Here is a 12,299-nt window from a genome sequence, read left to right as displayed (position 1 = left end):
TACTCATGAATGTGTCAGAATATATTGTTCATGGAAACCTTAAAAACCTGCTTAAAAAAAAAACCTAAATGATATTTTTGCTTCCTTTAGAAACATCTATAAAGTCAATAAGACTAACTTCTTAAAATTTATTAATTGATTGAGTGGGTGTGAGTGTGTGTGTGTGTGTGTGTGAGTGTGTGTGTGTGTGTGTGTGTGTGTGTGTGTGTGTGTGTATTTGAGACATGGGGGAGTCACTCCTGTCACTGCATGCAGGTGGACATCAGAGGAGAAGCCTTGGGAGGTGATTGCCCCCCTTCCACTGTGTGGGATTCTGCTCCGTTTGGTGGTCAGGCTTCCACGGCAAGTGCTTTTCCCTGCTGAGTCACTTCACTGGCCTGTTGACACCAATTTTTTTAGAAAAGAAACCGTGGAAAACTTTGTTTGCCACCTGTGACCTAAGTGCTAGCTTTTCGCTTAGCCATAAGGTTCTGCCCCTGGTCACTGTGCTCTGCAGCTCTCTTCCTGAGTTCCCTTTAGACTTGGTAAGTTACACACTTGAGGAAGCTCCCACTGAAAGCATGTGATGCTTCTGTTTTCAACAAGAAAATATCTTCACCAGCTTGAATGGCTGCATCCATTAGAATTGGTTTTGCATTAATTAAATTTACCACCCAAGAAAAAAGATTCACCAGTAGGGCATTTCTTTTGGGGAGAAAAAAAAAGTTTGCAGACCATTTGATTGGTGGAGTAACTGGAGTTATCGTCTGGATGTGTTTCTGGGTGAGCACTTTGCATAGATGACTGCATAGATCTGCATATGTGATTGCGTTCATTGCATATGTGATTGCATTGACTTGCCTTTACATTCTATAATGCACTTGACATGACTTAGACATATCATCTTAATCTATTAAAAAAATACATGCTCAGTGGGGCATGGTGGTGCACACTTTTAATCCCAGGACTCAGGTGGGCAGAGGCCGTCAGATCTCTGTGAGTTCGAGGCCAGCCTGGTCCACAAAGGCAGTTCAGGACAGCCAAGGCTACACAGAGAAGCCTGTCATAAAAAACCAAAATTAAAAAAAAAAAAAAAAAGCAAGAAAAAAATCTGTGCTCATAAGACAAAGTGATTCATTATATTTTATATCTTAATGTTTCCTTTTTAAAAAATGTTTTCACATTTTAATATAATTCCATTTTCTTTCAAAAACAAGCATAAAATGTATTTTAAATGTCTACTACAATAATTGAAAAACATCATTTAGAAAATACTGCATGATAGTATTTACCTCCAAGTATGAAACAAGAGAATAAGCAGATTCAAACTGGCCCACTTAGCAAGACTCTCTCAAAACAAATTAAGAAATGAAGAGCGAAAGAAAAGAAAGGAAACGATATAATTAAAATTTGTTCAGGTTAATTTTCTAAAAATTCAATTGATAAACTCTATCTTTGATTGACATAGTTCATCTTTGGGTAAAGTGACTGAGTTTTGTTCAAAACCTTAAAGAAAGTGCTGTTTTGAGTTCAGACTTTGACGTTGTTTTCTGTGTTTATCACACTAAGGCAGCTCGGAGTAGAAGTGAAAGACTTCGGGAAGAGCTGGAGAAGTGGGTTGGCCTTTCACTCAGTCATCCATGCCATCCGGCCTGAGCTGGTGGACTTGGAGAAGCTGAAAAGCAGATCCAACAGAGAAAACCTGGAGGACGCCTTCACTATCGCCGAAACACAACTGGGCATCCCTAGACTACTTGATCCAGAAGGTACACAAACGATCCTCAGCTGACATGTATAGGCCGTAGTGTGTTTCCATGTTCTCAATCCACACATTGCATGACTTCTGAGATTCCGCTAAGAAACAGGGAATGGAAGAGTGCATGGCTGAATGATAACGCCCCCCACTCTGTTTCTTCAGAGTCCTTGCCACCCTGTTGCGGAATGGGCTATGATGTCAATGCTGCAAGCAACTCTTTGCCCTTGGCATCTCAGCCTGATGCCCAGAACTTAAAACACCCGTTGATGCCTCTAAATTCCTATTTCTCTCCCTAAAGATCAGTGCAGCTCTCAGACCTTATCAAAATTTCTTTGAGCAGTGGAAAGTGGTTATTGAAGAAGCTGACCAAAGTGCCCAGAACAAATGTCAGTAAATTACCTCCCTTACACATACACACAAGTGAGGCTCCTGTGTCCTTCCTGCCTCCCCAAGACTAATGGAACATGCACAAGAGATGGAGGAAAGCTTGTAAGCGTCCGTTGTTGGAGAGAATAACAGTGAAACAGTGTCTTCTGGAATGACAAGACCACTGTGTACTCATGAGCTTGTAGCAGCTGTGATTTCCTGCATGACACCAGATTAGTCACCATTCTAGAATAGAGTTGGATGGAGTTCGTGAGCACCATCCATACCTGAGGAGCTATGGGCTGCAGAAGGCTTTGGGGAATGGGAGAGTCACTTTTCTTTAAGGGTAGAGCTTCTGGGAAGTCAACCATACTCCGGTAGATAGTTCTACACCTAGGACTTTGTGGGCAGTACAAACTGAATTTGATAGGTTACTTTTTTAAAGGACATGAAGTCTGCTCCTAGGGAGGTAGGAATGGAGCTGGGAGGAGTTGAAGGATAAACATGTCCAAAATACATTGTATGAAATTCTTAAATAGGTATTGCTTAAAAAAGATATTCTGCTTAAATATTTTCATGGTATATGTGTGAGGGGGGAGGGCTGTGACAGGTTAAAAGAATTGCCTAAAGTCTGGAAGAAATAGAAGATGAGAAAAAAGGGGAGGGGGGCGACACTTAGAAACGCTAACTGCCCGGTGTTTCGGTGCCAATCAGCGAAGTTCTCAGGGGTGCTTGCTGTTCATCACACCAGCTGTTTGGCACTCTGTCACAAAGACAGGCCGCTCAAAGACATGTTAGAAGTATAGTTGGTTCTTTCAACCCCTCGAAGACTATTCTGATGTGTTCAACAGGTGTTAATAAAAGAACAAGTTGTTTATTATGGTGAAATTAAAACAGCAAAGTAGGTTATCCAACTCCTGTAGATAATTTCTGATTTGGTTTGGAAATTAGGGACTTTTTACTAATTAATATGTAAATGTAAACATACAGTGAAAACAAATTTGTTAAAAATGAGATTTCAGAATGGGGTCTCATACCTCTACAAGAAAGAATATTTTCTTGCATTTCCAAGAAAAACTCAAGAGACTTGTTAGAGCTCCCTCTAAGATGAGAGGCCTATAAAAATCTTTGGTTAATGAAGGAGATAGTATGTATGTATGTATGTATGTATGTATGTATGTATGTATATGTGTGTGTATGTAACAAATTGATTATACTAGGTATCAATAAATTACATATTACATGTAAGCACAGAATTAGCAAAATGTATTAAATCATGACATATGTCATACATTAAATATAACCTTTTTTTCATATTGAAGTAATTTTATTCCCTCTTCACATTGTGTCTTCTACATCAGGGATCTTGACATTGCAAAGCTGTAATTCATCTTAGGGATTCCAGATCTTCTGTTACTTTGGTAACTCCCTGGAGTGGTCTCACCTTTGAAATCCAACATCCACAGTCCCTAGAAATGATATTTCAACTCTAAAGGCTCTTTACAAAATAACGAGTTGGTTTTATATTTGATTGTGGCATTTGGAGTTTGTTTTGGTTGCTATTGATGTACACATTGCTTTGCAAATGGGTTGTCATTTTTTGATACTAACTTATTTTCATTTGAGTGGCTTATGTACCTTCACCCCATATGTAATTACTGAACACGTAAGCATTTTTTTACTTGACATATGCTGATTTTGAGTTAATATCAGCAGCTTTAATAACTGTGGTGACTGAGATGCTTTAAGGCGGTCTCTCAAGGAAATACTGTTATTCCTATTGAGTCTGTGTTCTTCCTGGTTGAGGATGGAGCCTTGAGGTATGGCAGCTACATTTCAAAACGTATGGTAATGAACACCTGAGGAATGAATTAACTTCTACTTGAGTTTTATCTTTACAGATGTTGATGTGGACAAGCCGGATGAGAAGTCTATTATGACCTATGTGGCCCAGTTTCTAACACAGTACCCTGACATCCACGGTGCAGGCTGCGATGTGCGAGAAGACGATGTAGGTATTTGACGTCTCTCTGAATTGAGGGTCAATCCTACTGTGAGATCACACGTGTATACATGCATGCTGTCTTTTTAAGAAGTTAACCAGACTGCTTTGTACCATGAGACCAAGGGTGTAAAGATAATTACAATTAAGTAAGAAGTAGATATCAGCAGATATGATGGGATTAGTGCATCAGAGATAACACTGCCAGTGATAAACATTATAATTAAGTTGAAATTAAGAGGAGGCAGCAGTTTAAGGTTTTAAGAGGTCACAGTAAGTGTACATGCGGCCCGGGGGCTCCTTGCTCTACTTGATCTGCTGAAATTTAATTTAGAATTCAAAGTTTATGTATCAGGCCACAGCAAACACGGAAACAAGGCATAATTTGCACATTGTGATTAGATTGTTCAGCCTTCAATAGTTTAAATGACATTTTTACTTCTCAACATGATCAGATGGCATATGTTCACTGTCACGACACTTAAAATCTTGGGAGAAAAAAGGAAATGACCTGTATATGGTCTTCTACATAAAATATTTTATAGGCAATATAAACTAGAGTAATATGTTGGTTTTAATTTCTAACTTCTTTATGTATATGTATACTCATAGCATTTTAGAAAAAATTACAAGCATCCATACAACTTTAGTTATTTTTCTATTAACATGGAAAACTGTACAGTTTACATATGTGTGTGTGTTTTTTTTTGTTTTTTTGTTTTTTGGGTTTTTTTTTTGGTTTTTCGAGACAGGGTCTCTCTGTGTAGCCTTGGCCATCCTGGACTCACTTTGTAGACCAGGCTGGCCTCGAACTCACAGCGATCCGCCTGCCTCTGCCTCCCGAGTGCTGGGATTAAAGGCGTGCGCCACCATGCCCGGCTTATGTGTGTTTATTTTTATAAACTTAAACACTGTAAATTTCCAATTACCTATGACAAATAACAGGATAAAATTTTCTCATAAGATTATTTCTTAGGCATGGAATTCCTCCTCCCATTTGAATGCCAAATCATCAGTGATATTTGAAGTCTTGTTCAGCTTTTGTGTAGAGTGCTAGTCAACACACCAGATGCCTCAGTTCCTGCACATGTGACAGCGATGGACACAATGTCCTAATACTTAAAAGTTCCATTGCATTTTTGAAACTCTAGCTAATGGATTTTCCATGAAATTGTAATTTTATTTTAATGCTAAATGCTTCATGGCAAGTGATGAACGAGTTTCCAAGGTGCTTCTGACTCAGTTTCCCTGATCTCAACTGGACTTTTGGAGCTGTTGGAGACTATAGAGAAAATGTATACAAAGCAAATGTTCTTAAAGGAGTAAATAATAAATATATTTGTATTATATAAATAAATAAATAATGAAAGCTTACAAACAGGCCCAAGAAAGGAAGAGCCAGGGGGCAGAAGCTAAGTTTGCAACAACAGCAGGAATTGCACTGACAAGATAACTCAGCCACTCACTCTGGATAAAATGTAGTGGAGCAAAAATGTCTGCTGCTCCAAGATGCTCCTGGGCCAAGTTTCTAGAGTGGTTGCTAGAACTGCACTTCCTAGAGTGATAGTTTTGTTGTTGTTCTTTCCAGCATCAAGGAAGAGACTGACTTTTAAAGTCAGTTTAGTAAGAGCATGAAGCAAATCTTCCCAAGCAGTGCAGGAAAGACTCAAGTGAAGGCCACACCCTTGCTAGTGTAGACCCATAACCTGGGCGTTGCAGATCGATCCTATGGGGTTTGGTGGTAACCCTGGACTTGCAAGCTTCTGTGTGTCTGAGTTTTATGTAAAGTACCGGATTCCCATATGATACAGGTTTACAGCTGCCTTTTCTGTGGGAAATGTGTGTGTGTTTCCCAGGTGTATTAATGAGCTTTCTGGGCTCTCAGTGTTGACTGTGGGGATGTCTCTGATGTGAACTGTCCTTTCAGACAAGTTACTCTACACTAGAGACATCTTGTGGGCAAAAGAGGATGCCTGTGAGCAAGAACTTAAGACAAAAATTCTTAGAGAAGAGAAAACACCTCACCCCCTCCCCTACCCCACCCACAGGTTAAACAGGACATACGCACATAGAAACACACACAAACGACACACAGACACAGGGAACACACAAATAGGACATACCCACACACATACAGAGGACACATGCTTTTTAGTACACTTCACTAAAGAGGCCTCAATATTAAGAGATTAAAAATACTGTAAGAAATTGTGATTACTTAAAAAATATTTCCCTATCCTTTTTCTCATACGAAGACTCAGATGACATCTTCAAGGTCATCTTAAGAGTAATTTTAAGAAAATGTTTTATAAGCTTAGCCCATTAGTATGAGATTTAGATAAGCATCTAAAGTTAAATATTTTAAGACTTAAAATATATGTTAGAGCTTGTATTTGTCAATGTCATTAAGGTATATAATGGTGTGAATGAACTTTGCAGATTTTCTTTTACTGGTGTCTGTATTAGAGTGACACATGTCGTCGCCTCAGAACCTTTGGTATTTGTTTACGTGGGTCTTAGTAATGTCAGCTTATTTTGCATATTTTATTTCTATATCACCCTCTATGACTCTGTTTAAATAAGATATGTTATGTATGCATTGAAAATATGTCTTCTTGGGCCAGTGACTTGGCACAGTGGCTAAAGAAGCATGCTGCCAAGCCTTGATATGAGTTCAAATCCCTGGACCCACATGGTAAGAAAGAGAACCGACTCTTGCAAATGGTCCTCTGACCTTTGACCTACGGAAGCATGTTATCCCACCTAATCCTTACAGATTACAAAATAGGTAGAATGTAAATAAACATACATATTATTTATATTAATTTATTTATATGTACATTTTCTTACTGGAAGGATACATTGACCATGCTGTTCTTCAACCAATAAAATTAATGAAGAAACTTTTCCACTTAAGATATTCCTTGGAAAGCTGGGTGTGGTGGCACACGCCTTTAATCCTTGCACTTGAGAGGCAGAGAGAGACAGACCTCTGTGAGTTTGAAGCCAGCCTGGTCTACAAAGCAAGTCCAGGATAGCCAAGGCTACACAGAGAAACTCTATCTCCAAAAACAAAAAAGAAAAAAAAGAAAGAAAGAAAGATATTCCTTGGAGGCCAGGTGTGTTAGTGTATGCCTTTAATCCCAGCACTCTGGAGGCAGAGGCAGGTGCATCTCTATGAGTTTGAGGCCAGCCTGGTCTACAAAGCGAGTCTAGGACAGCCAGGGCTATACAGAGAAACTGTCTCGAAAAACAAAAAACAAACAAACAAACAATAAGATGTTCCCTGGGTAGTTTGTACTAAGTCATAAATAAATGAAAAAGGCTGTTGACTCAGTTCAATTACCTAATAAACATTCAGCCATTTTCCCCCAACTCAGAATATTACTGGCTTATCTTGGGGTGTACAGAGCGTACTGACAAAGAGATGCATATTCTGTCAATGTATTCACAGGGGAAGATATGAGTCTGTAGAGTCTTTCCTTGCATATTTCACCTGAAGTATTTGAAATTATTTCAAAGCACACCTACAAATTATATGTGTTTCCACACATAACTATTTAAACTTCAAATAAAAACATCACTGGCAAGATAGTGTCAGTGGTTTGGTAGAAGCTAGGTAAACATTTTAAGTGATTATATGTCTTAAATTGTTGTCTATTAATAGACAAATGCCTCACCAATGATTTTTATTTTATCTATATAATTGGGCTTCTGATGTATATTGTGTCTGTATATTTGTTAGGAAACATTTCCAGTTTACCCATCTTTTGCAAATTATATACAAAATTCTAAGGTAAGATTTAAGGAGTCTTAACTGAACGTTCCAAATATTTTTCACTCCTTAGCTTCTTTGCCATTCCTTTGCATGTATTTGTTCATGCACACCTTCTTTTTAATATCTTCATCATGTTAATTCCTTTACTTTCTAACCTAAAAAAATAATATGTGTCCATGCAACTCAACATTAGTGCCAAGCTAAGCCCACTAACTTTTAAATACAACATGGTATCAAATACCATACTTAACAACACCACAAAGAGGAGATTTATAATGATTATGTTGTATTTTTGAAGTGTGACACACAATAGAAATAAAGTGAAATGACTATTTTGATATCTTAAAATATGAAGCATAAAAGCAGTGACAATGGTAAGAATCCAGTGTATTCTCTGCCTCAGTTTTTTCACATCTTTTTGGCTCCACATTGAGTCACGTGGCTCAGCAAGGTCCATACATGAAGTAAGTGCTCATAAGCATTTACAGAATGAATATTTTAATTTCTTGCTCATATTCAAGTTGTTGCACGCTTAGCCTATCTTTTAACCTCCCTTTATTACACTCCTTTGTATAACTTCTAAGCCCTGGGAATAAACATCTATCAGTGCAATAGACTTGTGCGGGTTAGAAAGCTAGAAGTAACCAATTTTTAAAATTAATTTACCTATTCACTTTACATCCCTATTGCAGCCTCCTCCCTCCTCTCCTCCTGGTCCCATCCTTCTATCCTCTCCCCTTTCCCTCCTCCCCTTCTCCCCAGAAGAGGGGAGACACACACACAAACCCCACCCTGCCCCAGCACATCAATACAATCAGGACTAGGAGCATCCTCTTCCCCTGAGGTCTAAGGAGACAGTCTAGCTAGGGGAAAGTGATCCAGAAACAGGTACAGAATCCATGTCAGAGACATCCCCTGTTCTAATTGCTAGGTGACCTTCATGAAAACTGTGCTTCCTATCAGCTACATATATGAAAAGGGCTTGGTCCAGTCGATGCTTGCTCTTTAGTTGGTGGTTCTGTTTCTGTGAGACCTCATGGTCCTCAGTTTTACTCTGTTGGTCTTCTTTTGGTGTTCTTGTCCCCTCCAAGTCCCTCTATTCTTCCCCCAATTCTTTCATAAGACTCCCTTACCTCCACCTAATGTTTGGATGTGAGTCTCTGCATCTTTTTCGATCTGATGCTGGGTGGAGCCTTTCAGAGGACAGTTATGCTAGGCTTCTGTCTGTAAGCATAGCAGAATATCACTGATAGTGTCAGAAGTTGGCTCTCTCCCATGAGGTGAGTTTCAAATTGGGACAGTCATTGTCTGGCTCTTCTCTCAATCTTTGTACCATCTTTATCCCTGCACACATTATAGGTAAGGTAAACTTTGGATTGAAAGTTTTGTGGATGGGTTGCTGTCCCCCTTCCTGTACTGGAAGTTTTATCTGGCTATAGGAAGTGGTCACTTCCATCGCCATATCCCCCCACTGCTAGGAGTCTCAGGCAGAGTCACACTCATATAGTCCTAGGAGCCTACCCCATTTTCAGGTCTCTACCTTGTCCCAGAGATGCCCCCCAATTGATTACCCTTCTCTTTCCTACCCCTCTCATATTCATGGATCTGTAATAACGTTTGTCTTACTGAAAGCAATCTACAGATTCAATGCAATTCCTATCAAAATTCCAACACAATTCTTTACAGAATTTGAAAGAGCAATTCTCAACTTCATATGAAAAAAAGAAAAGCCAGGATAGCTAAAACAATTCTGTACAATGAAAAAACTTTTAGAGGTATCACTACCCCTGAGCTCAAGCTGTTCTACAGAGCAATAATAATAAAAACCGCATGGTATTGGCATAGAAACAGACTGCTTGATCAATGGAATCTAATTGAAGAGACAGAAATAAGCCCACATACCTATGAACATTTGATTTTTGACAAATAAGCCAAAACCACACAATGGAAAAACGAAAGCATCTTCAACAAATGGTGCTGGTCTAACTGGGTGTCTGCATGTAGAAGAATGCAAATAGATCCATGTTTATCACCCTGCCCAAAACTCAAGTCTAAGTGCGTCAAAGACCTCAACATAAAACTGGATACACTAAGTCTAATAGAAGAGAAAGTGAAGAGAAGCCTTGAATTCATTGGCACAGGAGACAGCTTCCTGAACAGAACGCTAACAGCTCAGGATCTAAGATCAACAATCAGTAAGGCAAAGGACACTGTCAATAGAACAATATCGTAGCCTACAGATTGGGAAAAAATATCGTCACCAATTCTATATGCAACAGAGGGCTACTATCCAAAATATATAAAGAACTCAAGAAATTAAATACCAACAAACCAAATAATCCAATTAAAAATGGGGTACAGAGCTAAACAGAGTGCTCAACAGAGGAATCTCTAATGGCTGAGAAACACTTAATGAGATTTCAGAGTCCTTAGTCACCAAGAAAATGTAAATCCAAACAGCTCTTGAGATTGCACCTTAGACTAGTTAGAATGACTAAGATCAAAAACTCAAGTGACAGCAACATGCTAGCAGGAAAGGAAACTCTCCTCCATTTCTAGTGGGGGGTGGAGACTTTTACAATCACTTTGGAAATTGAGCTAGTGCTTTCTCAGAAAACTGGGAATAGTTCTACCCCAAGACTGAGCTTTACCACTCCTGGGAATATACCCAAAAGATGCTCCACCACACAGCAAGGGCACTTGCTCAACTATGTTCACAGCAGCCTTATTTGTAATAGCCAGAATCTGGAACCCTTAGAAGGGAAAAGAAAATAGACATTGGAAGTGGATGAAGAGAGAGAGTTGGAGGGTTGGAGAGGGGATGGGGAGGGGAACGAGAGTGGGGACCATGTGGGAGGAGAGTATTACGTCAAACATTATGAGTATTTCATGATTCATACAACATAAGTTCTTGCATATATAAACATGACATAAAATAGTAAATTCGTCTTTGTGTTAGAGAGAGAGAGAGAGAGAGAGAGAGAGAGAGAGAGAGAGAGAGAGAGAGAGAGAGAGAGAGAGAGAAAGGAAGGGAGTCCTGACAATTTAGCTGCTTGATGTGATATGTTTGGCATGAAGTGTCATTCTCTGTAGGCAAACAGACCCTGCCAAGGGGCTGCTGAACACACTCTGATACAGTCACTTCAGAGCCCAGTCCTCAGATGATTCATGAAGTAATTTCAATTAGCAACCAGCAGCTGCTCTTAGGGTCAGTTCCCAGTGTGTGTCAGAAGCAGATGCCGACAGACAAGGTGCTTGCCATGGGAGGCTGGCAATGCTGTCTTAAGCTCACTGTGACAAAGGTCAGGGAAGACAAGTGGCCGCTCTACCCTCTCGTTCCTAGGAGATAAGATAGACTGGGACATTTTCCCTCTGAGATCACAACTGTGGATTCATTATTAGTTCATTGATGGGCATGAAGCTAACCAATAAGAAAAAGTGACCTTTGATTACATTTTCCCTGCTAATTCAGAACAGCTGAGGCTTTGCAGTGTGGTCCCAGTTTCAATGTTTTCTTAATAAATACACTACCAAGTAATCATTGTTCCTTGGTCATCTGTTGAGAGACACCGAATGACAAGGCCCATACTGCCTGCTGGAGATGGGTATAGGGGCTGAGGCTGTTGTTATAGGTTCACAGAAGAGAGTCCTCTGCGTGACACTGTAGGTGGCCAGTTCTGTTAACCTTGTTGTCTTGGGGCCATCTGAATATCTATTTGTGATGTCTTTCCATGTCTAGTGAACCAGGAATTCCAGGAGCATGCTCACCATCTGGGTCGTCACAGTCCCTCCATATGAGTAGAATGCCTCTTCAATGTTCAGATGCGCTAGCCTAGCAACTCCTAGCTCAGGCCTGGATGCCAGGAAGAAGTTCTCAGAGAAGATCTCAGGAAAAGGGGACAATAAGTATGTAGGAAAAGGATAGCCTCGTCTCAAGACCCGATGATGGGACAAGACATGGATCACACCAATACTTTGTGACTATCTCTGTTCTGGGTGTGCGACAGAAGGTGACCTCAGTTTATTGCCCAAACCACAGGAAGGGTGTGTGATGGATCAGTCAAGCCAGAGAGATGCTGGAGTTGAAAGCTATGTGCAAGTGCACACATGCACACATGCGTGTACACACACACTCGTGCACACATGTGCACACACGTGTACACACATGTACACACCTGCGCATACATGTGTACACACATACACAAAGTCATGTGAAATCTCTGTCTGTTTACCTTGGCATTCATATAAGAATTCCATTAAAATTTTCACTTCATCAGTACTGGAATGTTCCTGTTTTTATTTTTGGATATGAGTAAGTAAATGAATACTAGACAATTCATTCTACAGATGACTTGGCAAAGCTGTAATAGGAATTGTGCAGCCAGGTGGTAGGAGAACAATATTGTGCTGTCTATATA

At 39.8% G+C, this 12,299-nt stretch overlaps 1 protein-coding gene across 2 annotated transcripts in view; it reads left to right on the top strand.

Moving 5' to 3' along the window:
- Syne1 (spectrin repeat containing nuclear envelope protein 1) overlaps positions 1-12,299 on the top strand; it is a 454,246-nt gene that overhangs the window by 101,851 nt on the left and 340,096 nt on the right. Inside the window, exons 8-10 of one of the 2 annotated variants that reach the window (XM_051164671.1) lie at positions 1,549-1,745; positions 4,003-4,112; positions 7,849-7,899. In XM_051164671.1, coding sequence (XP_051020628.1) covers positions 1,549-1,745; positions 4,003-4,112; positions 7,849-7,899 — 358 coding nt within the window. The remainder of the gene's footprint in view (positions 1-1,548; positions 1,746-4,002; positions 4,113-7,848; positions 7,900-12,299) is intronic. The other variant, XM_051164670.1, reaches the window with a different exon arrangement.

Source organism: Acomys russatus, chromosome 21, assembly GCF_903995435.1.
Source record: "Acomys russatus chromosome 21, mAcoRus1.1, whole genome shotgun sequence".
Classification (NCBI taxonomy): Eukaryota; Metazoa; Chordata; class Mammalia; order Rodentia; family Muridae; genus Acomys; species Acomys russatus.
The sequence above is the reverse complement of the archived record's forward strand: the minus strand, read 5'-3'. Positions and strand labels throughout refer to the sequence as shown.